The 23,346-nt window shown below is 40.1% G+C and overlaps 2 protein-coding genes across 3 annotated transcripts; one reads left to right on the top strand and one right to left on the bottom strand.

The window, feature by feature from the left end:
• Positions 1 to 2,677: 2,677 nt before the first annotated feature.
• LOC137271773 (xylosyltransferase oxt-like) lies at positions 2,678 to 5,280 on the top strand (the record flags this gene model as incomplete). The annotated part of the gene is made up of 3 exons (XM_067804177.1): positions 2,678 to 3,047; positions 4,423 to 4,550; positions 5,131 to 5,280. Coding segments are annotated over 3 exons (648 nt in total), but the record flags the coding sequence as incomplete, so codon positions are not given.
• Positions 5,281 to 8,739: 3,459 nt separating this feature from the next.
• Positions 8,740 to 22,887, bottom strand: LOC137290316 (uncharacterized). 2 transcript variants are annotated; one of them, XM_067821141.1, is made up of 6 exons: positions 21,135 to 21,197; positions 19,367 to 19,515; positions 18,141 to 18,231; positions 14,803 to 15,093; positions 14,066 to 14,368; positions 8,740 to 12,817 (listed from the first exon to the last, which is right to left on the bottom strand). In XM_067821141.1, the coding sequence occupies exons 3-6, from the start codon at positions 18,229 to 18,231 to the stop codon at positions 12,669 to 12,671; spliced, it is 834 nt and encodes a 277-aa protein (XP_067677242.1). In that variant the 5' UTR covers positions 19,367 to 19,515; positions 21,135 to 21,197; the 3' UTR covers positions 8,740 to 12,668. The 2 variants fall into 2 exon arrangements, with proteins under 2 accessions (XP_067677242.1, XP_067677252.1); XM_067821151.1 differs by lacking the exon at positions 21,135 to 21,197 and adding an exon at positions 22,844 to 22,887 and having other exon boundaries at positions 12,610 to 12,817; positions 19,367 to 19,468.
• Between the last annotated feature and the right edge of the window lie 459 nt (positions 22,888 to 23,346).

Below are 23,346 nucleotides of genomic sequence, written 5' to 3'. Positions count from 1 at the left end.
ATGCTGATGCTGTTGCTGATTTTGATGCTGACTCTGTTGCTGTTGACGTTGATGCTGACGCTGTTGCAGTTGTTGTTAATGACGTTGTTTACCGTTGCTGTTGCTGTTGTTACTGCTGACGCGACCACATAGCATCACATGTTTGGATGAACGTAGATGGACCTCCGGTGTGAGAAATACATATTTCTCCCAAGCTAATTCAATTACTCGATAATGTTAAAGACCAGTTATTCCATGCCAGACTGGCTCATACCTATCCTCTCCTCGACACATCTCTTAAACTCCATTCCACGTTCATCCATACTCCACCAATACTTCTCCACACATTTAGCTCATCAGTTAACATACAGCTCTGAATCAATACTGAATCATATTACTTTGTGGTTGAATCATTAATCTGCTATTAATCTCAGTATTGGCAGACTGAAGTATTTCACTTCTTAAACAAAGGACCGCTGTTATTAATCTTATCCCATTCCAAAATGCATGTACTTGCATAGATCGTTACTTGTATTACTATAAATAGTTTCTGTAGGCTGTCCCAAACCAGACATAGACGGTGTCCTTACCCTTAAAGGGGAAAACGAGAGAATTGCAATAATTTGCTGGGTGAAAGGTATAGTCCTTTTGATTTCATTTGAGACTGATGAGTTTCTCAATAACACAAAATCTAATAAATGCAGCAAAACCAAATTTTGCCCAGTCTCATTAAATCAACAGACCAACTTTGACGATTTGCCTCGAACAAAAAGGTTGTTTAACAAAGGATCATTTTTTGCTGTCACTTATCGTTATTTTTACGAGGAGAGATCACTTTCTGGTAGAGTGGCCAGGGAATCAACAAGATCAAGAAGCGTGTGTAGTGAAATTTCAATTTCCCACGAGGAATGCGCACACCTGGATAGTCCGGATACTTCCCATGCAATGTGATGCAGCGCAGTGTCAGTATATTAACGACCCGTAAAGTTCCGGTTTAAAACTGATCCTCAGTAACCCATGCCTGTCGGTAGAGACGACCAGTGGCATCGGGGATTGGGCACGCTGACTTGGTTGAGCCATGTCATCGGATCCCAGTTGCGCAGATTGATGCTCATGATGCTGATCACTAAGTTGTCTGGTCGAAACTTGGGTAGGCCTGGCACCCGGTTTGGATTTCCCACATTGGCACTCTGTGTGAAGCTGATCACTGGTATCCCCTGCCATGGTGTTACTCACTAATCAGGTCTTCCAGGTACACTCCTGTTACGGGCTCTAGTTACGCTCTACCTGCCACTCACACAATGCAGTTGATGAAGTAAATGATGACCCGATGTCCTTCAACGAACCAGCTTTGACGTGAGTGTGTTTAGTTGTACCCAGCTTTTAGCTATATTTTAACAATATCACGGCGGGGGTCATCACACATTGTACCCGTATAGTAAGCGAGCTCGACCCTTCGGCTTGACGCGTTCTTCCGCTACCGCTCTTGACAGGAAGCTGCAGTAATGGACTAAGTGATCAAAATAAAGAGATGGCGATACAGAGCTTCCCCAGTTAGTAAATAACGAATCAATCGTCCTTGAAATCAAATCGTTTGTCTACACAATGAGATCACAGGAGCGTTCGTTTCAAACCACTCCAATATATTTCATCAATAACAGGTAAGACTGCTAAATACAAATAAAACAATGATCATTCTAGTGTCCCATCATATTGCTGCAAGCAAACCATCATGCATTAACCATGAAAGACTGTTATAGGTTTGTATAAGGTGCAGAGCATGGTTGCGGGAGGGTGGATTACACAAATCGAAAATATCATTTATTCAGGTACTGACGTCGTCGGATTCGTTGCTACTAGGAGACACAGTTATCGGTGGTACAGTTATTGGGGATACATTGAACAGCAAGGACATATCTTGCACAACTACTGAAGACAAGATTCCATGCCTTCTGAGGATATAGAGAGAACAGTTACTGAGATGTGATTGAACATGTAGGATACATCTAACACAGATACTGAAGACAAGATTCCTTAACGTGTGAAGGTATCGGAGGTACAGTTATTGAGGTGAGACTGAACATCAAGACTATATTTTGGAGAGCTACTGGAGACAAGATTCCTTAACTTGTGAGGATATCGGAGGCACACTTATGGAGGTGAGACTGAAAATCAAGGACATATCCTGCACAGATACTGAAGTCAAAGATTCCTAACTTCTAAAACTATATCGGAGGCACAGTTACTGAGGACATTTTGAACATCTTTCGCATTCCTTGCACATATATTGAAGGCAAAGCTAAGATTCCCTAACTTAAGTAGCTATCGGAGGCTCGGGTATTAAGGATAGATTGAACGTCTAAGACATTTCTTGCACAGATATTGGACATGAAGACTAACGAAGATCTGTTGCGGAAGGAAAGGGCTTCTCCTTGGGGATAGGGCTACATTTGCGGAAAGGGCTAATACTGAAGCAAAAGGCTACTGCTGACTGAAAGGACTACTTCTGAGAGAAGGGGTTACATGAAAGACTGAAAGAAAGGGCTAATACTGAGGGAACAGGTTACCACTGAAGAATCGGTTGTTACTGAAGGAAAGGTCTGCTGCTGAAGGAAAGCGTAACCCCGGAGGGAAATTGTTAATCCCTCCAATTTACAAAAGCTCAAAACATTGATATAATATAATTCACTGGAAAACGCAAGTCCAACTTATGCACACAATGGCCTTGGAGTCAGCAAGGCTGGTAAGGCATAGTTACGACCCCACGCTTCTGATTATTATGGTGCTGTTGTCATACGATGTATCATCCGACGCTCTGTGTGATGAATGTTCGGTGAAACACACGGAGCTCTTTGATAACCTCGTCGTGTTTGACAATCATCTTTGGTCAAGATCGGCGCCCCACCAACAGCTTTGCTTCCGGCTTTGTCGTTCAGACACCGACTGTTTCAGTTTTCAATTCAACACTAACACCAATATTTGTCGAGGGCATGCGTCCATATTCACGTCTCCAGATCTCGTTAACACCTCGACAGAAACGGGTAACTCACTGTACCTGACGTGCAAAGGTAGGTTGTGGTGTGGCGGAAAGCATAAATCAAAGGATTGTTTGTTTGGTTGGTTCTTTAAAGCCGCTCTTCGCAATATTTCAGCTATATGGCAGTGGTCTGTAAAAAATCGAATCTGAACCAGAAAATCCAGTTATCAGCGTCACGAGCATCACTCTACGTTGCTGGGATGCCATGACATGTATCGACCAAGTCAGCGAGTCTGACCACCCGATCCCATTAGTTGTCTCTTACGACAAGAATGGGTTACTGAAGAACAATTCTAACCAGGATCTTAAAGAGCCCGAATCTTTCGTGCTCAGCCCCACTCGGTCATCGTTAGTCACAGTCATCTTGCATCGCACAAATGTTACAGTTTGTTTCTAGCTCTTATTTGTCTTTATGTTTGTCTGAAAATGAAAATTGTACACATGCAGTTTCACGTCATATATCATAATCTTTCAAGAGCGATTACTGTATATGGTGATAAGGAAGCGGTGATGCTAGCTCAAAATATTCACTATTGACATGTCATATTGGCTTTGATATATTTCCCTGGGTTTTTTTCTAATCATAAATGAAAACTAAAGTTCCGATATTGTTTGATAGTATACACTTCTAACTTTGTATCTCGTCGACTTTCTATGTGCTGAAGGGGAGAATCAGGTTGGTGCAATTTGCACCGGTGATACAGACTGCGTTGCAACGGGAACTGTCTGCCTGCTCGGAGTCTGTAAATGCAGATCCAACTTCTCTACAGATACGTGGTCATGTGATTCAAGTAAGTCCAAACTGTAGTTTCCAGTTGCTGGGTCCGTAAAACACCAAACACAAGTACATGTATATATATCGAATGTCTTCAAAAGTGAACCGGTTTTGGACAAGTTTTCCCTCTGCGGTAGAGAAACCAAATTAGTGAAAAAAATCCACAGAATAATCCAACGGTATCATCAACATGTATACAAAATATTTAAGAGATTGCTCGGAAATTATGCACGTATTGTCAAATTCGAAACAGCATTTCAAAACATGCAGTGCCACATAAACACACACACGCACACACACACGCACATGTATACATGTGTGGGTATGGCATCTGAAGTATGTCTGCTTGCATAGTGTCAAAACCGTTTCTATGTGAATAATAAATGCTAGAAGCAGAATCGAATATTCAGTGGTGACTATACCTTGAGATCATATTTGTTTCAGCAGTATTTTAGCTGTTAAATCAAATCGAGTTTGGACCAGACAAGCAAATGATGGTCACGATGAATGATACGATGACTATATATATAGGGATGATTCTGAGACATTTTAGGATACAAAACTTGATTTCAAGTTCACATGTCATGGTGCCCCAAACACAGAGCCAAACAATATACTTTTTCTTTTATAGATTATTTGGGCTGCTACAGGGACTACCCGACACGTGTTTTGCCACACCGATATTTCGGGAGTTCTATGACACCAGAAGTGTGCATTACGTACTGCACAACACAGGGATACAGACTTGCCGCTACTCAGGTATGTTTCACTTTGAAGACTGTTGAATGCGTCATTTTGAAGCGGGCAAAACCGATGACGCATATGTACTTTTGTTTTATTGCATCTTATTCTGAGATGAGAAGTCCCCAGAATTACCAGGGCCGCGGGAGTAGTCTAGTGGTGAAAGCTTCCGTTCGTCACGATGAAGGCCTATGTTCGATTCCCGCATGGAAGTATGCTTTCTTATTTCACAGATAGCATTGAGCGCCTTCAAATAGAAGGTGGAAAGTTCAACCAACTGCCAAAGACACCGTTTCGGTTACAGACAGGCATTGTGTGTCCTTAGATAGGAAGAAAATCAATTGGCAGAGATACTGTTTCGGTTACAGATGGGCACTTTTTTCCCCAGGATTTCCCAGACGTCCCGCTTATTACCAAATTTGGTTGACATTGAGTGTTTCTAGTACTAAGAGGGAAAGTTCCACCAATTTTTCGGAATACTGTTTTGCTTTGCTTTTTCATCTTAGATGGGAAGATCCACCAACTTCGAAAATCCCGAATCTGGTCACAGACAGGAATGAGGTATAATCATTATTTGTAAAAACATCTCTGTTTCCAGGCCAGCAGTCAGTGTTTTTGTGGCAACTCTATCCCAATTGGTGAAAGTCGTTATGACGAGAGCAACTGCGGACGTCTCTGTACTGGGGATGCAACACAAACATGTGGAGGAACGTGGTTTATGTCTGTGTATAGTACAGGAAACTCTTAGACTTCAACTTGTGGACAATGTGCGTCCACTTGCCATCTAATAACATCCTAGTATGTACTTTGTGAGTTAAAGAAGTTTTGTCACATATCTGTTACAGCATCTACCATTGTCTGACCCACAATATAATACCGACAATGAAAAATTAGCTGTTTACATAGAGGCTGTTGCTGGATGTCCACGCAGATCACAAAGCTGGTGAATGGCACGGCAGTAAAACGGAAGCTATGTTCTGTTATTTGCAACCACAGAACTTTCAATCCAGCTACAGCAGCAGCTGGAGGGCTTGGGTCATATCCTTGGATGTACAGCTTCTTTGTTACAACGTTTGCGATAGATGGTTAATGGTTGGTTGGTTGTTTGGTTGGCTGGCTGTTTAATACCGCGCCAAGTAATATTCCACTTGTAAAGCGACAGCCTGAAACTAATTGGGTCTGGAGCAGATACTCCAAATGATCAGCATGAGCAACATCTACCTAAATGGCCCGAGAGGCTTGATGATACGTCGAATATCAAAATGTGTAGACCCATAGAAAACACACACACACACGACGACGACGACGACGACGACGACGATCGGGATCGGGTGGTTAGGCTCGCTGAATCTTGACCACGTATCCTAGTTGCGAAGATAGATGCTCGTGATGTTGATCACGGGAATGTCTGGTACAGATTCACTTATTTAAAGCGTGGCGGCATATTGCCTGGTGCGGCGTTGGACAATAAACAGCTTCAGTACAAGTCAGGCAGTGGAAGATAGGTTCATTTGATCTTTGTATGAATGATCATCGATCTTTTAAACTAATATTGATTCTAATGAAAACGAGCGTGCATATTTATATTACATAACGACAGACTATCATTTGTACTTTGAAATTGATTTTTTTATTTGATACATTTATGTCCATGAACGTATTGTCCAATAGTTCGATCTCAAGCGGCGGTTCGTAAACAATTCAATACTTTACACTTATCATCGGTTATGTATATTGGTGTGCCATGAGTAATAAAATCGTTATCTATTGCCCTTTGTTCTATACAAGTGGTGTGTATCATTAAATATTGATCAGTAAGTTCTTTCATAAACGTGTTGTGCAAAAATGTTTTAAAATTACCTTTACGTCTTGAAAGTTGGTCTGTAAATAACTGAATTTTCCTTTTGGTGTATAAAAGGTGGCGTAATTGAATCTTCAGCTATCCCTTTCTTTTTCTATAGCTAGATTACGTAATTTTAGCAATAACATTTCGTTCCACCTGAGGCAAATACTGAAAGCGTTTCGGAATTGGGTACATAATTGACGAAGATGCACTTTGATACCTATTGGCTCAATATATTAGTGGATTCCAACATGGGTACAACGCCTGAAGTCACTTCCTGGTATGATATTGCTGGAACATTGCTGAATGCGGCACTTACAGGCGTCAGGCCGGATGAGATGGTTACAGCAAGCTGGATGCATTTTACGTCAATTTCGTAAGGTTATCACACTTGTTTCTGTGGGCAGGTTTATGGGTCAGGAAAGCTTTACCGGCCATATTTTTTAACTGGGCCTTCCTAAGCACTGAGTAAGAACATCAGAGACTAAAGAAGTTTTGAATGTTTAAGAGGTTTTATAATATAAATGCATTAATACTATTGATACAACATATATTTGAATTGATATAATTGACATATGACAAATCATTTCACTGCAAGGCATGTCCATTGTCACTGCAAATGCAGTAGATCTGCGATACAATATAGCAACCTCGCCAGTCTTGTTTGCTGATGAGTTCATTCTTCAAGGTTTGAAGTCAAAGCTCAACACTGCGGAACTGCATTTCATGGCTGGTTCTGTCCTGTTTGCATCGATATGCTGAATGGCAACTTTAGTGTTCAACTGCTCGTGCTAGTGAAAAAACACATGTTTACCGCATCTGTTACCATGATGAAAAGATGTGTATAAAGATGAACATAATGGAGAAGGTGATGAAAACTGTTCAGTTTTCTCCTATGTTGCATGTCTATCTCTCACACTCGAATTCGTTTCAGACCCATCTGCAATTGCTTTACGACAAGATATATTAGGATGTTTATATTTTGACGGATATATGTAGCCTGTAAGGCACTGCTCCTCGACTTTGATAAAAAAACATAAGACATGGGAAGGATTTTAATTTCCACTCCTCTCGCAACGCCTCGACTGAGTTCTGAGCACGCGATTGACGGCCTTTGACATTATCGCTGACATCCATCTATCATGTCCAATGGGGGAAGTGTGTGGACTCATTCTTTGTCATTGAGTTCGATGCACATGTAGCAAGTATTGTCACTGAGAGACATACTAAACCACACAGATGGACCTCTACGACATCCGTGCACAATTCCCAACCCAAAGGCCAGTTGTGACGCCAAAAATATCGGCGTCTCTAGTTGAGCAGACACACATGCAATGGGAGCGCGACAAGTAAAGAAAGCTTCTGTTAACCTGGCGGAAGGACACGAGGCTTGAGGGGCAAAGGTGAACGTTACATCAGACCGAGTACACTGAAAGCTGGATTTTTTGGAGATGGGGTCGGTATGATCTGGGATGGGATAATAGTTACAGCAAGGGCGATAATTATTGTAAATAACGGCAAATTGAATGTTCTGAGGTACCAGGAGGAGAGTTTGCAAATAGCCGCTTTACTATTATTTCATCAGAACATCCCTTGTGTGACATATCAATATGGCGTCAGGCCACACATTCATGAGCATGAACATCAGTATCTTCGTGTGAACAATGCTGACCTCTGATAGTTCGTCCACATATCTTGAAGTCAGTGAAGCGAAGGTGCCATGCCTGAAACCTTTGTCTTTCCATATAATATATATAATAATTTTCATTCTCTAAAGGAATAGTTTAACACTACTTCTGTTTGTTGTTCGCGTTTAAAACTAACTGTACAGTATATTAAAACAGATTTGGGTTTTTTTACGGATATTTTGACTTAAACCCCCAATAAAGAGGGAAAATAAATGCACTTAAACCAAAATGATGGAAAGAATGCCAAAAATCTACAAATGTCGAAACACAATTAACAATATCTGAAAATTGAAGCAAAGAGAACAAAATACAATTGTCATTCATTAATCAGTCACCCCTATGTATTCTAATGACATTAAGACAGAATTAATTGCTACGTTCATATCGTGAAAGGCAAGGTTGTAAATGACAGCAATGGAAACAGGACGGTAAAAAAGTGATTAAAATAGACATTTCGATTGCTTTGCAAAATTAGGAAACCTGTTGACTACCTGCGAGCTTCCGAGCTTTCATATTGACAGCTGTGATGCAAATATTTACCCTGACAATTATGTTTCAGATTTCCCGTTTGGAAAAGCGTTCATGGTGGAACATTTTGAACAAAACTCATTCTGCATATTTTTTTCACAACTTAGGAGATTTCCTTTGGCCATTTAATGAAAACACACAGAAAATATTGTCAACAGTTTTACTTATACAAATTCCACAAAAATGTACAAATTGCATAATATTTAGCAGCATGGTGGAGTTCAGACAGTTTCACATACAGTTGTAGAAAATATAGACATACTCGACACATCACTAACGGGTGAGTAGGTAATAGATGTCACTGTTTTAGCACCAGTGGAACAGTTCATCAATGTTGCTTATTGAAGACCGAAGCAAAACAATAAATAACAAATAAATAACAAATAATAAATAACATAGACACTGAAGACCACACTATCATACACCATTGATGATATGTCAGTTGAAACACTTGTCCATCATGTACCACATTGTATTTGTATTTGTTTTAGAAACAGATGTGTTTCAAAATTTATAAATCTATTTCATCGAGTGTAATCGTCCATATTACCTTTCTAACACTTACCCTAACCCGTGTTGGGTCCAGTACAAGATGTTTCTTGTATATGCAAAAGTGTTCCGAAATGTATACGCTTTCATTGGGTATAATGTTCCATGTTACCTTTCTCTCTAGCTAACACTTAAATTAACCTGTGTTGGGTCCAGTACAGTATGTGAGCTTATGGACTGGTAATTATTCTTCATAAGCAGAAGTGTTCTTACATTTGTACATTGGTCTCACCAGGTATAATCGTCCTCGGTGTTTTTCAATCCAACCAACTCCTACGTCACCCCGTAATGGATACACCGCTACATTACGTGAGACACATCTGAGTTATCTATATGTCATAAGGAGAACTACTTACAAGTATGCAGATCGGTGCCATCAGGCATACTCTTCCTTGTTACTTTTGTCCCTAACTCTTACTTAACCTGTTTTTTTTTATCCAACGCTATAAATAAAAATGTACATTTTTTATCAGCACAAGTATAACCCAACTTAGTGGTCTCCATTAAGTATAGTCCTCCATCTTACTTTTCTCTCTAACACTCACCTTAACCCGTGTTGGATCCAGTACGGTAAGTGAGTCTCCACAAAGGATGGAATCATGTTATAAATGGAATACAATCCAAACACGCACGCACTCAGGTCGTAATGATATAGTTTTTTTTGAATAGACTAATAGATTTAATTTACAGCATATTTTTGGTAATATAAAGTTTCTCACTTGACATACTTTAAATGAATTAAGTCACTCTTAAATGTTGAATATTATGTAAATTTCATCAACCAAATAACTATTAGAAGAAATATTTGCCTTCTCGCATTACATTCCCTTCCTTTAACGTATGAATGTGGATGCGTATTGTAGAATGTGTGAAGATGGGGTAGATGAAAATGTTATACACTTTTTTTTAGTGTACTGCTTATAATCTAATTAGAGATAGATACATTCCTGTAACTGGTCAGTTTAAATTTACTCACTAAGTATAATAAAATATTAGCTAGTAATTGCATATATGCCCTTGAAAATTGCTCTAATTACACCAAAGACGCTGAAATGTTACGTTAGCCATTTAATTGAATAAATTTGTACAGTTGCTCTTATTCCACGAAAATGTATACTCTTTTCTACATGTGTTGTACAAGGGCTGATGACCTACAAGAATGAATGAATGATATGACGGCAATGAGAGATGTTAGGCATACAGACAGTAAACAATCCATGGGAAATACGACGGATGACTGATAAGTTCTGGGCCTCACATAAAATAATTTGACCTTTTGTAAACAATTTGCATTGTGGTGATCCAAAATGGTTCTACATGATCAAGCTCTGAGACCCTTTGTCGACCCACATTTTGGTCGTCATGGAAACCATGTATTCCAGCAGGACAACGAGCGTGTCCATACTACCAGAGCAACTAAAGACCTCCTCCGTCAACACGGCATACAGACTCTTCAATGACCTGCCCTCAATCTAGACGTAAACCCGATAGAACGCTTGTTGGACGAGATACAGAAGTGGCTCAATGATGTGCAACCAAGGACGACAACTGCAGCTGAACTCTCATCGAGTGTGGGCGCGAGTTCTTATGGCCTTCATCAACCGTTTCATTCATACCATGTACAGTAGTACAATATCTCATCCACTTCATATGCAGAGGAGGCTCAATGATGTGCGACCAAGGCCGACAACTGCAGCGCATCACCGAGTCTGGGAGCACGTTCCTGTGGCCTTCATCAACCGTCTCATCCACTCCATGTACAGACGATGCAACGTTGTTGTCAACGCCCAAAGAGGCCATACACGTTATTAACTTTCGCGCCACCTGTCGTCATTTTGACTTGTGATTGTCTGAAATTCGTCTTTAAGTATTGATGATCATACATCTCAATTTTGAAATCTTTCCGACAATTAATGTTATATACACGTTTGAATTAAACTGATAACCAATTTTGCGGTTCAGTGTGTTATTCCGAGTACATTGTCACGTAGATGTTACTGAGAAAGGGAACGTACGTTCTCCTATGAATAAGACTCATAGCTTTCGTCGCTCTTTACCATTTGGTGGTGTGGGGTTTTTTGAGTTCCTGTCAGTCCTTTTAAGTTTACTACCTTATTCCGTTCCGTAAATCAATCAGGGACTTTTCCGTCGGGTTCATATCTACACGTATGTTTCATATATATTATTTTTCATCCGTTTTCTTGTAGCTAAGTCCTGTTTCCTCAACTGTTCTCATTTTACTAACGCTTCATTGCAACACATGCCGCCCATGTCAAACCTCTGTGACCTCGTGCAATATAAACAACAACAGATTTCGTTATGACATTCAATGTGAGACTCAGATAATATCAATCAACACTCGTAACATTCTTTGTAAAAATATTCAATTTGGGAATAAAAATCCACACCACGTGCATACCATATTTTAGATTATAGTACATAGAAAAGTGTAACACTGACAGTGAACTCGATTACGGTAAACACTCATAATATCAATCACTGGATTATGTGGTTTGAAAGGCTAATGGTAAACGGTTGGAATAAACAATCGCCACATGATACAACAACAAAGACAAAAAATACCATGAAAAATCTTAAAATATCAATAGAACCATGACCAAGTCGCTGACATATATAATATGTGTTATCTTTAAACATCATCTAAAGAGTTCAAGTGAAGAAATATATGTTTACATAATCTTGACCATTCCCCACTTAAACAAAATGGTCTTGGCAGCATGAGTCATCTAACTTAAATTTAACAGCACCATCTAATGACTTACAATCGTATTTCTTTGTGGTGAGACTATTTCCAATAATTTCAAACATTACTCTATCAATACCTTCAAGACATCTAAACATATCTCAAGTTTAACATCTCTAACCGGTGTTTTAGTATCTAAAATTCCATTCTGTATCTCAGATACAAGGGCATCCGCAGGAATGTATAATGTGGAAGTGGGTCAGGTCATTCAAGACAAATAACGTTCACAAACATAAATAACCAATCACCAGTGAGATGAAGAAATTGCAAAGATCTATCAATTTCGTATGTAAGTCTAATCTGCTTACCTGCATCACACAAAATACAAATAAACCACAACAGAATCAACCCGTCATGGATAAGAGATCCGCAGTTTATCTTTACCTTAATAACACAATTCCATGTGGAGGAAAACATTTTGCTGTATTCGGATGCTAATTTTAAGGACATTAACATGTGAACGTACGCGCTAGGATACAATCTATGACGTCATATGCTTCCATGACAACTGAATATTCCAAGTAGGCATAGATGTTGACAACCACATGTTTTCTCGCAATAGCTGATCAAACGCAATGACAACTGGATGAGAGTATTGTCGCCACGCATAGTAACAGACTCCTGTTCTAACTAGAAACACAATACCTATGTAGACAGTCATAACGTTGATCTGTCTGACAATCATTTAACCAGTTGTCATCATTTAATAAAGTTTGAGGAAAAATAGAACAATGCTACCTTATGTTTTGACGTGGAATGAATATTCATGGATTCATTTCCATCAAGTCAGTATCCTTTTTCCTCACTATCAAAGCAGTAAAGATTCCAACTGTGATCACTATGACGACCAAGATGCCAACGACAGATCCAATCGCAGCTGCTGTAGTGTTCTTAGTTCCCTTGCTTTCGGTATCTGTAACAGTAATGGGCTGGAATGTGACCTGGGGAACGGTTCATAGTTTATACGTTTATTATTCTCTCTGTCCCTCCCTCCCCCCCCCCCCCTCTCTCTCTCTCTCATTTGCATGGAGAACCCCTGCATATCACGCACAAATCAGTGACACCACCTGGTTCATGTGTTCAAGTCTGCAGACCCCTTACCTCCCCAATACGAAATGGGTGCCGCACCCCACCCCCACCCCCCAATTAAAACCATCACCATCTACACCCTACTCCCAACCTCTCACCCCCAACCTCTCACGCCCATCCCACTTCCAAATAAACTTCCATAAACTATGTACGGTTTCTAAGCCCCATGGAAACTGATGTCGACCCGGTGTGTTCGAATTTATATTTTACGGCATATGATATTTTGTTGTTATACTAAAAGTGAGCCAGTTTGGTTCTATACCGCTTTTACCAATAATCAAACAATATTTCGGCGTGCGAGAACAGGAACGGGCTTCAAACACTGACCGGAATTGAACCAAAACCTTCGTCGTGACGGCCGCTTAGTCTCTGAATTGACATAACTTTGAAAGATACAAATAAATCCTACTTATTTGAAGAAGGGCCTCAGTGAGGAAGACTTAGAGCTTTAGAACTGCGCACTTATTTCCTGTTATAAGTTTTCGGAGGCTTAAGAATTTCCTTTGTGTTCTCGAAATCCGTAAGAATAATTGTAAAGCATGTATACAAACGTATTATAGGCAAAAACAAACCTCGAGTAAACAAACCTCGAGTAAACAAACATATACTACGACGATACCAGACACGTAAAGATCAGTGATAACGTTTAGAAAGCTTGTAAGGGATGTATGTTTATACTGATTGCGTTGTGAAGAAATTCATTTAATTGTACCTTGTCCGTATTCCATTGTCATTCATTAGTGTGAGTGAGTGAGTGAGTTTAGTTGTACGTCGCACTCAGGAAAATTCCAACTATATGGCGGCGGTCAGTAAAAAAATCGAGTCTGGACCAGACAATCCAGTGATCAGCATCGACCTACGTAATTGGGATACGATGACATTTGTCAACCAAGTCTGTGACCATGACCTCCCGACCCCGTTTGTGGCCACTTACGACGAGTATGGGTTAATAAACGCCAGTTTTGACCATCACGGGTTATCATCCATTAACACTAAGCATGTAAATCACGTATTAGCTACAGAGCCCACATATGAGAGCAACCTACATCGGATATAATAAAAATATACTTGCTCTTTGGTATATGTGTTAACCCTCCGCAGGTAACATTCCGTTGTTGCTTGGCGCAAGTGAAAATCAGTGTCGTTTCTCCATATGTCGTGTCTGTTAGAATCAGTGTTTTGTTCGCATTTGCAGGTTGGTCTAGAGCCTCAGATGTCATCAGATGTCGTCTTGTGTTTCCGATTTGTAATGTGAAGTTGAAAGCGGTGGAACAGTACAGGTCCTTCAGGTCCACTGTAACTGACCGGTTGAGCTGCGCTGATGTTGTATCTGCGTCTAGGTCAGTGTCACTGGTTATATTGCAGGATGGAGTCTCTTGAAAAAAAAGACCAGTTATCATACACTACTTCAGTGCGTCGTATTTGCACCTTGGTGTGGGACTACTAAAAGTAACGCACACTCACCTGTAGTAAGCACAAAACATGTTTTTTACTCCGTTACGTGACTCGTATTGATACAGTTTGTTCAAACATGTTACCTTGTACATGTATACATGCTTCTGTTAAACAAGTATTGGTGACACTGGCTGCAATTATCAGTTTATGTATTACACGTAAAATACGGCGTTGACATTCCAACACATTTGGGAGAAGATATTCAAAATCTGAGATTATATTAATTATCAGGTTTACATAATACACTGTCAACTCTCACAAATTTAGAACTTTGCTCAACCAAGGTAATAGGATGAACGTAATAAATATGACATGCAAGTAGACAGGATACTATATATCTATAAGCACACTTACGAACTGCATTCGCGGTGCAATCTGACGATAGATTCCGGATGTCATCCCTACACTTCCAGGAACCGGCCATGCGTGGTTGTACGTTGTGTATGACCAGTTCGGTGTCGTTGGTGTCAACTACCGTCCCCGTGTAGCCTACAGTGCTTGTACATATCCCCCGTGTCAGATCACAGTGTGGGGCTTCTAGATCCCCCGGGCCTGAGTAGATGATGCTTGTATTTGATGCCGAGCAGAACAGTCGAGCAGAAGAACCAAGGTCAGATACCTCTGGGCACCGGAAATCAGGTTGACCTGAAACATAAGGTTAAGGTACATTACTGATTGAGTGTGGCGTAAAACCAAACTCTCTTACTCCCTCACGTTCTGAATGAGGTTCATCCCACAGGTTAAAGTTACATTTAAGAAACACCAAGTTGAAAATGGTTGGGCTCAACCGGCAATGGGCATGGTTCCCTAGAATGACCAATTATAAACAGTGTGTATCATTTTATCTCAGAACAGATTCCATGCATAGGAATTAAAATGATACAATGTATAATTAAAGTAGGGAATGCAAGATTCAAGAGCAAAATAAACATAAATAGATTAAATGAGTGAATTTAGTTAGCAATATTCCGGCTGTATGGCGGCGGTTTTTAATTAATCGAGTCTGAACCAGACTGATCAAGAGCATGAGCCGTGATTTGCGCAATGGGGAACCGATGACAGCGTGTCAGCGAGCCTGACCACCCGATCCCTTTTGTCGCCTCTTACGCCAAGCATAGTCGGATATTTATGGCAAGCATGTGTTGCTGACGGCCAGTTCTACTCAAGACCTTCACGGATCTCTTCTCGAGAATAAAGAAGCTGCGTATTACATGTTTCTTAAAAAAAACAAAGGATTTTTTTAAAAAAAAAAATGATTCATTCCCTAACTCATTGTGGCTTTCTTGAAATGTGGCTTTTTTGTGGCAGCTGGTATATTGTCAAATGTGGCTTTCTGGGCGAACACCGTTCCACTTGCCATCTCGAGCATGACTCAAGTCTGCTCAACGGTTTACACACACCTTGCACACAACTGAGCAACGCGTCCTCAACCCGAGTGTAATCACGTTGAGCACATGTGTCGCTTGCTGTCACATGCGTTTCACAAGCGCATTACTGGCTTTCTGAACCCCACTATCAACTAGTGTGGCGGAAGTGAACACCAAGATAGGGTGCCGATGCACAAAACGTTCATATCCTTACGACATTCGTAAACGTATGACAGAGTTACGATAGGTCGTAACGTTACGAACGCTTTGTGGATCGAGATCCAGGAGTGTATGCCTGATAATGTCAACATTAGTTTGATACATCTGGTTCTGAATCTTGTTGACTGATTGGCGCAGGGCAGTTTACTGGATATCATGAAATGTATATTTTTATGCTGATGCCGTTATTTCGATGCTGAAAATTTCTCTTTCATCTTTTGTGTCTTTGAAAGAGTGACATAGAAATTAAGTCCCAGTCTGTTTCATTTATACAAACTTATTGTACTCATGTGTTCATAAATTCAATACCATCACAAATGAAACGGAATGCCTAGGCTGGTACCCGCGTGGTCAGAACTACTGCAAACTAAATATGAAGTTCTGTCAAGTCCGAGGGCTATTGTGAGATGATCCCTACTGATTAAAACAAATCAAAATTACTCGTAAATAAGACATGATTTCAAATGGATAACGGGAAAATTACCCAAGTATGTGTTGAAAATGAACTGTTAAATTGAATAGAACGATGCAACTCGTTCTTGCATATGTCAAATGAATGAATGAATGAATGAATGAAGGGTATAATTTCAAAACAGGTTTTGTTACCGGGGCTTAAAAATTTTCGTATTAACTTTAAAACGCGTAGAAAGTTATGTAACTTCTAATGTTCAGCATCCTGTTATCTGCTGTGCTATTCATGTTAAAGGAATTATATAACCCTCTGACGAGAAAAACTTAAACATCCAATAAAAGTGTCGAATCTAGGGCTGCATAATTCCTGCAGTTCCCGTCAACATGTTTTAAACTCACAAGCGATTGATAAAACATTCGTTAAGGAGGAAAAACGTAATTGTAACGTCAGTTTAAGATAGAGCGTGTAGTACGTGGAACTGCGGCAGAGAACGTGTTCCACGCACATCACACAAGAGCAACCTACATGGGATAAAAAACAAAACAAAAAAACCCCCAGGCTACAAAGAATTTCCGTATGTTGTTTCAAGACATTTTCTACAGAGAACATTTTGTGAAAGTGTAAACGTAGGGAGGCGTGTTGTTTTTGTATCAAAAGGCGTTATATTTACAACAAAAAACGTTGATATTGCCAGTGGTAATGTGTTCGATATAAAGATGGAACAGAATTTGGTCATTTCTCGCTATACACATTACATTGAAACAAATAAGAAATTGGTCTTGCCAATATTGTTTAAGAGAAGCTGTATTCTGTATAAAAATAGAACATTTTGAAAGTCCTTGAGTGTAATAGCTCTCACTACATTATTATCAATGCGAGCAATCTGATCTTATCAATATTCGCCTGGGACATCGTGTATAAAGATGGTTTTCCAGTAAATAAATACGTGCAGTCTGTGCATTCTTTTTGATACTTTCATAGCAAAGGTTATAACAAATGAGAAATTCTACATGTACTTATGTTTGAGAATTCTTAACTAATTGGCTGGGTATATCTTTGATTACATTCACATCACTTATACCAGCTTCGGGTATTCTCTCCTTGGTCCACTTATAAACATCAAACAAAGAAACGATGATGTGAAAACTAGGTGAGTTAGTGAGTGAGTTTAGATTTACGCAGCACTCTTTTCCAGCTATATGGCGGCGGTCTGTAAATAATCGAGTCTGGACCAGAAAATCCAGTGATCAACAGCATGAGCATCCATCTGTACAAATGGGAACCGATGACATGTTTCAACCAGGTTAGCGAGCCTGACCATCCGATCCCTTTAGTCGCCTCTTACGATAAACATAGTCGTCTTTTTTACAAACATGGGTTGCTGAAGACCTATTCTACCCCAGATCTTCACGGCTCTTGAAGTCTAGGCGTGGTTTTACAGATGAACTCGATGCTTGTGTATTTTGTAGCTCTTGTTTCAAATTTGACTCAAATCTACCAGGCACGGGTGCCAAAATGACCACTATATACAGACAGATTCACAGCTCCATATCTTCACAATGCAGAGTACAACACGGTCGCTGGCTTATTTCGTAGTCGTAATCTTTATTTCTAAATCTAATTTGAGATTAAGAATTTGTAAAATAACCAGAAAAGAGCATTGTTCCCTAAGGCTGTAAAGGTTTATTACTTACAGATCACTGATAGATGGTTTGGGCTTAGGTGAGCTAACACGTAGATCTGGAGAATGCCGCGCAGTATTGTCTTTCCTCCATACAGCCGCATCTGTTGGCACAAAACTACTGGTCAATAACAAACATGATAGATGATAATGAAGTACGCCTGTTACGGCCATTGTTTGGTGTTTTTGTAGTTTTTCTTTTAAAATATCTTCGAATTTCAAGATAAGAAGTGTTGCTGCACGCTGCGATATGTCATTTGTTTTAACCTGTTAATGTTGTTTCAGTATTGTACCACGCCGAACAATACTCATAATACCTATCTTATCTATGAATTGGAACATAACTGACGAAGACAGATTTTGATACCAGTTAGCGCACTATAACAGCTGATCCACACATGGGTACAATGTTTCAAATCAATCAGGTATTTACTAGTGTGTCACTTTTATTGTTCCCTGTAAAATAATTCCTTTCAGATGTATTTATCATCGCAGGATATTTATGTAGCTCATATATCCAAGCAAACAGTGCATGCGCAAGGCGCTGTTTTTCTCCTCGATCAGTGGCACATTGCATTATCAATCTCAAATCCCTTGGGATCATACAGCTCTTGCAAAAATTAGGCGAGAGCTTCAGTTTCCTGTGTTTGAAAATTACAATTCCTTAAAGGAAGTTGCACAACTAGATCCCGAGATCACAACACATCCTCAGATGCCGCTTTGCGTCATATAAAACTCCAACAAAGGAAAACCATTTCTCACAGAGTAAAGTGAGTGAGCGAGTTTAGATATACGCCTCACTCAGCAATATTTCTGCTACATGGCGGCTGCTTGTAAATGATCGAGTCTGGACCAGAACAGCCAGTGATCAACAGCATGAGCATTAATCTACGCAACTGGGAAGCGATGGCATATGTCAACCAAGTCTGACCACCCGATCCTGTTTTTTCGCCTGTTACGAAACGATGGCAACAAGCACGGGAAGTCTACTTAGAATAATTAGCATTGAGCATTCTGTCTACTACAGAATGTTTCGAGTTATGCTATGTTACCACATAACTACGTAATTAATCAAAATAGCGCGGCCATGCAAAGTTCTACACAATCGAGTACGACTGTACTAACGTTGCCATAGATGCACATTGACCTGCTACTTATCAAACGAAGTGAATCAAATTTGAACGATGATTAAATCCGGAATTAGTGATAATATAATAATTTTAGAAAAAGGTCATTTACCTTTTATACCGGTTACAACTGATGGTTAAATTTGTGGCCAAATATTTGTTTTCTGCACCGTCAACCGTGATCTGACTGCCTGACCGGAACCTGCATCGTACTCTGCAAAAGGGTCTGTCAGTGAAAGTATCACCTGCCCACCTGTATAACTAACAATTTCAAACAAATTAGTGACGTCATTATTATAATCGAATATATGTTGTTTCTAAATTGCATATTACCTGAACAAACATTTCAATAATATACACCTCACGTGCAAGTCATGTATGTATATCCTTAATTTGGGTTGAACGATTTTATACAACTGCATTGCAAGCAGGCGCTATGTATCTCAGTGTTAATATTACACCTGGCCCCGATTTCTAGAAATAAACTTCATTTTTTACTCAAACTCAACTGCACTTCTTAAATGGAAAAGCCCGAATATCTTACGTAACCTAGCCACCAAATACAAACTGTTCACTATGATATTTATGTATAATATCGATTTCAGTTCATTCTGGGAAATGCATTCTCTCAAATATGAGTGAAAACGCGAACTTCAGTCAAAAGTCAAAAGTTTGTTTCGAGAAATCGGGGCCTGGTTTATGTACAACACGATAATGTCTTGAATAGAGGAATATCCTTGTAACACTTCATTGCTTAAAGATGTATGCTTTAGGTGACATGAGGTTTAATGTTTAGTCCTTGCTTGACACGCAATGCTGCAATTCAAGATGAAACCCTCTCATTAGCCATGGCAACTTGAATACGAACCAACTTTCTGTATCCCCCAAATGCCAAGAGCCTGTGTACATGTGTATGCATCGGAGTACTCGTGTGCCTGTTGCAAGGACCATATGTACATGGTTGAGGATGCACGTGTCTGTATCGTTGTATATATTTCTTTCTCTTCCTCTCTCTCTTCTCTCTCTCTTTCTCTCTCTCTCTCTCTCTCTCTCTCTCTCCCTCGACATGTCTCTGCATTGCTATAGACATCTGCCTGCAGCAATATAGATGTGTGTGTATCATTGTAGATGTTTCTGTTTGAGAGTCCACATGTGTATGTATCATTGTATGTTTCTGTTTGTGGTCCGCACCATATGTGAGCATCGTGGTACATATGCGAGTATCATGGTACGTATGTGAGCATCATAAGACATATCCGAGTATCAGCCCGCAAGTGTATGTATCATCATACATGTTTCTGTTTATGAGTACAGATGCATGTCAGATGTGAACAGATGTGTAAATCTGTCTTTTGCAGTCCACATGTATAAATCATTGTTCATATGTGAGTCTCGATCAGTCCTCATACGCATGTTTCACTGTACAGCGTTATCAACACTAGTACAACTGGTGATATCATTGTACACAAAATACACTAACTGCGTGACCATGTCAGCAACACGTCAACTAATGACAGCGAGACACACACTGCGTGGGCATATATCCTGATATATCACAGATATTGCCCAGATAAACACTGCTTCACTTTCAATATGATAACAAACAGCGATTTACAAAGAAAGCATTTGGGTGTATTATATTCTCCGCAAGTGTTCACGTGTTATCTGGGTGCACAGTTTTACCGATGCTGTTGGCTCACATACATATGTATAACACCGCATGCACACTACTCGCGATTGAGGGAACCATTTTCAGCCACGGGCTTTCAATGTACAAATGACATACTATCTGCTGGAAACATTCCTTGAAAACCCTGACTTTACCATTACACATAACATAATTCATAAAGGTAATGTCAGTGTGTAGAGGCAGTACCTACCTCGCGGAATCCTCCCTGCACTAAATTCGCTGTTGGCAAGCTGTACTAGAGAGTGGCGATAGACATGGAGAGTCGAGGGAAGTGCACATACTGCTGTGATGAGAGGGGAGTTGGGGGCGGGGGAGGAGGGGAGGTGTTGGGGGAGTCGATCGGTGCATCGTGTTCCAGTGTGAAAGGAGAGGGGTTAGTGGAGGTGGGCTTTATTCTGCTTTCTTGGGGTGGGGGGTGGGGGGGATTGGTGATTGCAGAGATACATACTTGCATGAGAATCAGATTATAATTAGTGAGGTTTCTGAAGTTATGTGGGGAAAACGTATTTGTTTTATCCCCATGCCCTTCAAAACCAAACGCGATACAGCTCGTTTTTTGTACGGAACTCGTAAACACTACTGGAGAATATAATCTATATATGCAATGGTAGGTAGATAGGCAGGTATCAAGAGGGGGAGGGGATGGGGGGTGGGGCAGTAAAAGCATAGTTATCGGATGGATAAACAGTATATTATTCAAATAAATAAATAAATAAATAAATAAATAAATAAATAAATAAATAAATAAATAAATAAATAAATAAATAAATAAATAAATAAATAAATAAATATTTCAGGCTGTTGCAGATGAAGAACCGATGCGACCTTAATGTGTCTACCAAAGTATAGATAGGTGTCTACATCAGTACGTTCAGATCAGTCGCGTACCACTGAGATGTTATCATATGGGGACAATGTGTTCTTCATTCCCAGCGTTGCCCGTGTAACGCGAGAACTATTCCGCATGTGTCTATTAACCATATATCTGTTACATATAGGTCTTTGTTCGCGTCAGCTTGTAATCATTCCCGAGCGATGGTAATGCACATGCACATGCTCAGAGAATATGCCTGCTAGCTACACACATTGTCTCTGTAAGGGTGCATCTTTCGCCGGATGGATATGGACTGATGGATGGTCAGACGGATTGATGGTCGAATGGATGTTCAGATAGATGGATGGTGGGATGGACGGAAAGATAGTCGGTAGGACGGACGGTCGGTGGATGGATGGTCGGATGAATGTTCAGATAGATGGATGGATGAGTGTTCGGATGGATGACCGGATGGATGGGTGGATGGATGTTCGGATAGATGGATGTACGACAGATGGTCGGATGGATAGTCGGATGGGAGGATGGATGGATGGATGGTCGAATGGATAGGTGAATGGGTGGATGGATGGGTGGTCGTCACCCTGAAAGAGTTGTGTGCATCATAGAGAGATGCAATAATTAGACGTATACATGTTTTCAGGAATAGCCAGGCCATCATCGGCCACGCTATAAACAATCCTCGTCCACGCTATAAACAATCCTCGTCCACGCTATAAGCAATCCTCGTGAAAAATATTCTGAATGTTGTTACAGCAATGTCAATAAATCGACAACTTTGCCAACTAGAACCACATGCTTTGCATAAATGGGAGACAATTTGCTATTCAGACACCATACCATAACTTTGTCCGGTAAAAGTAACAGCACACCTGAGATTACTGACAATGTTACTGACATTATTTCATTTATCATTATTACATCACAATCACAACAATAAGTCAGAATCATATGGAATAAATTGTTGACGTGGGTGGTGTGGTGTGTCTTTTCGGCGGTGGTGGGTTTGTGGGTCGGGGACAAGATGACAACACGATAGGGAACAATGACTGTATGCTTTCACTAACCTTGTCCTCGATCAACAAAATCCTGTCCTCTCTGTATGTCATTATAACAGTTTGAGCGACGTGCGTATGGCGATAACATGTGGAGAATGGAATGTGCATAAGGAGTATAGCTATTCCCGCATACCGCTACATCTCCGCCAGCTATATATAGAGACACTCGCCTTTCTGGGGATGCATTGTGAATGCTCTTGAATCCAAATGTAAAGTTTGCATTAATCATACTATGTTTACATACCTCTTACATACTGACGTATCGAACTTATCCTAGAAACATTGTTAACGCTAATTTGTATTGATAAACACTGTCATCTCATCTGATGTAAGTTCTGTAGACACAGACAGGGTCACGGAGTTATTTGTTTCGATAGAAATGCATGAAGAATCTGGTTATAATTGGTCTTCAGTAACCCATGCTTGTAGTAAGAGATCACTAGCGGGATCGGGTGGTCAGGTTCGTTGACTTGGTTGACGCATGTCTTACATCTTTCCAACGATCACTGGAT

The sequence above is a fragment of the Haliotis asinina genome, chromosome 1 (assembly GCF_037392515.1).
Source record: "Haliotis asinina isolate JCU_RB_2024 chromosome 1, JCU_Hal_asi_v2, whole genome shotgun sequence".
In the NCBI taxonomy this organism is placed as follows: Eukaryota; Metazoa; Mollusca; class Gastropoda; order Lepetellida; family Haliotidae; genus Haliotis; species Haliotis asinina.
Note: the sequence above shows the minus strand (reverse complement) of the source record. Positions and strands in the feature narration are given on the sequence as shown.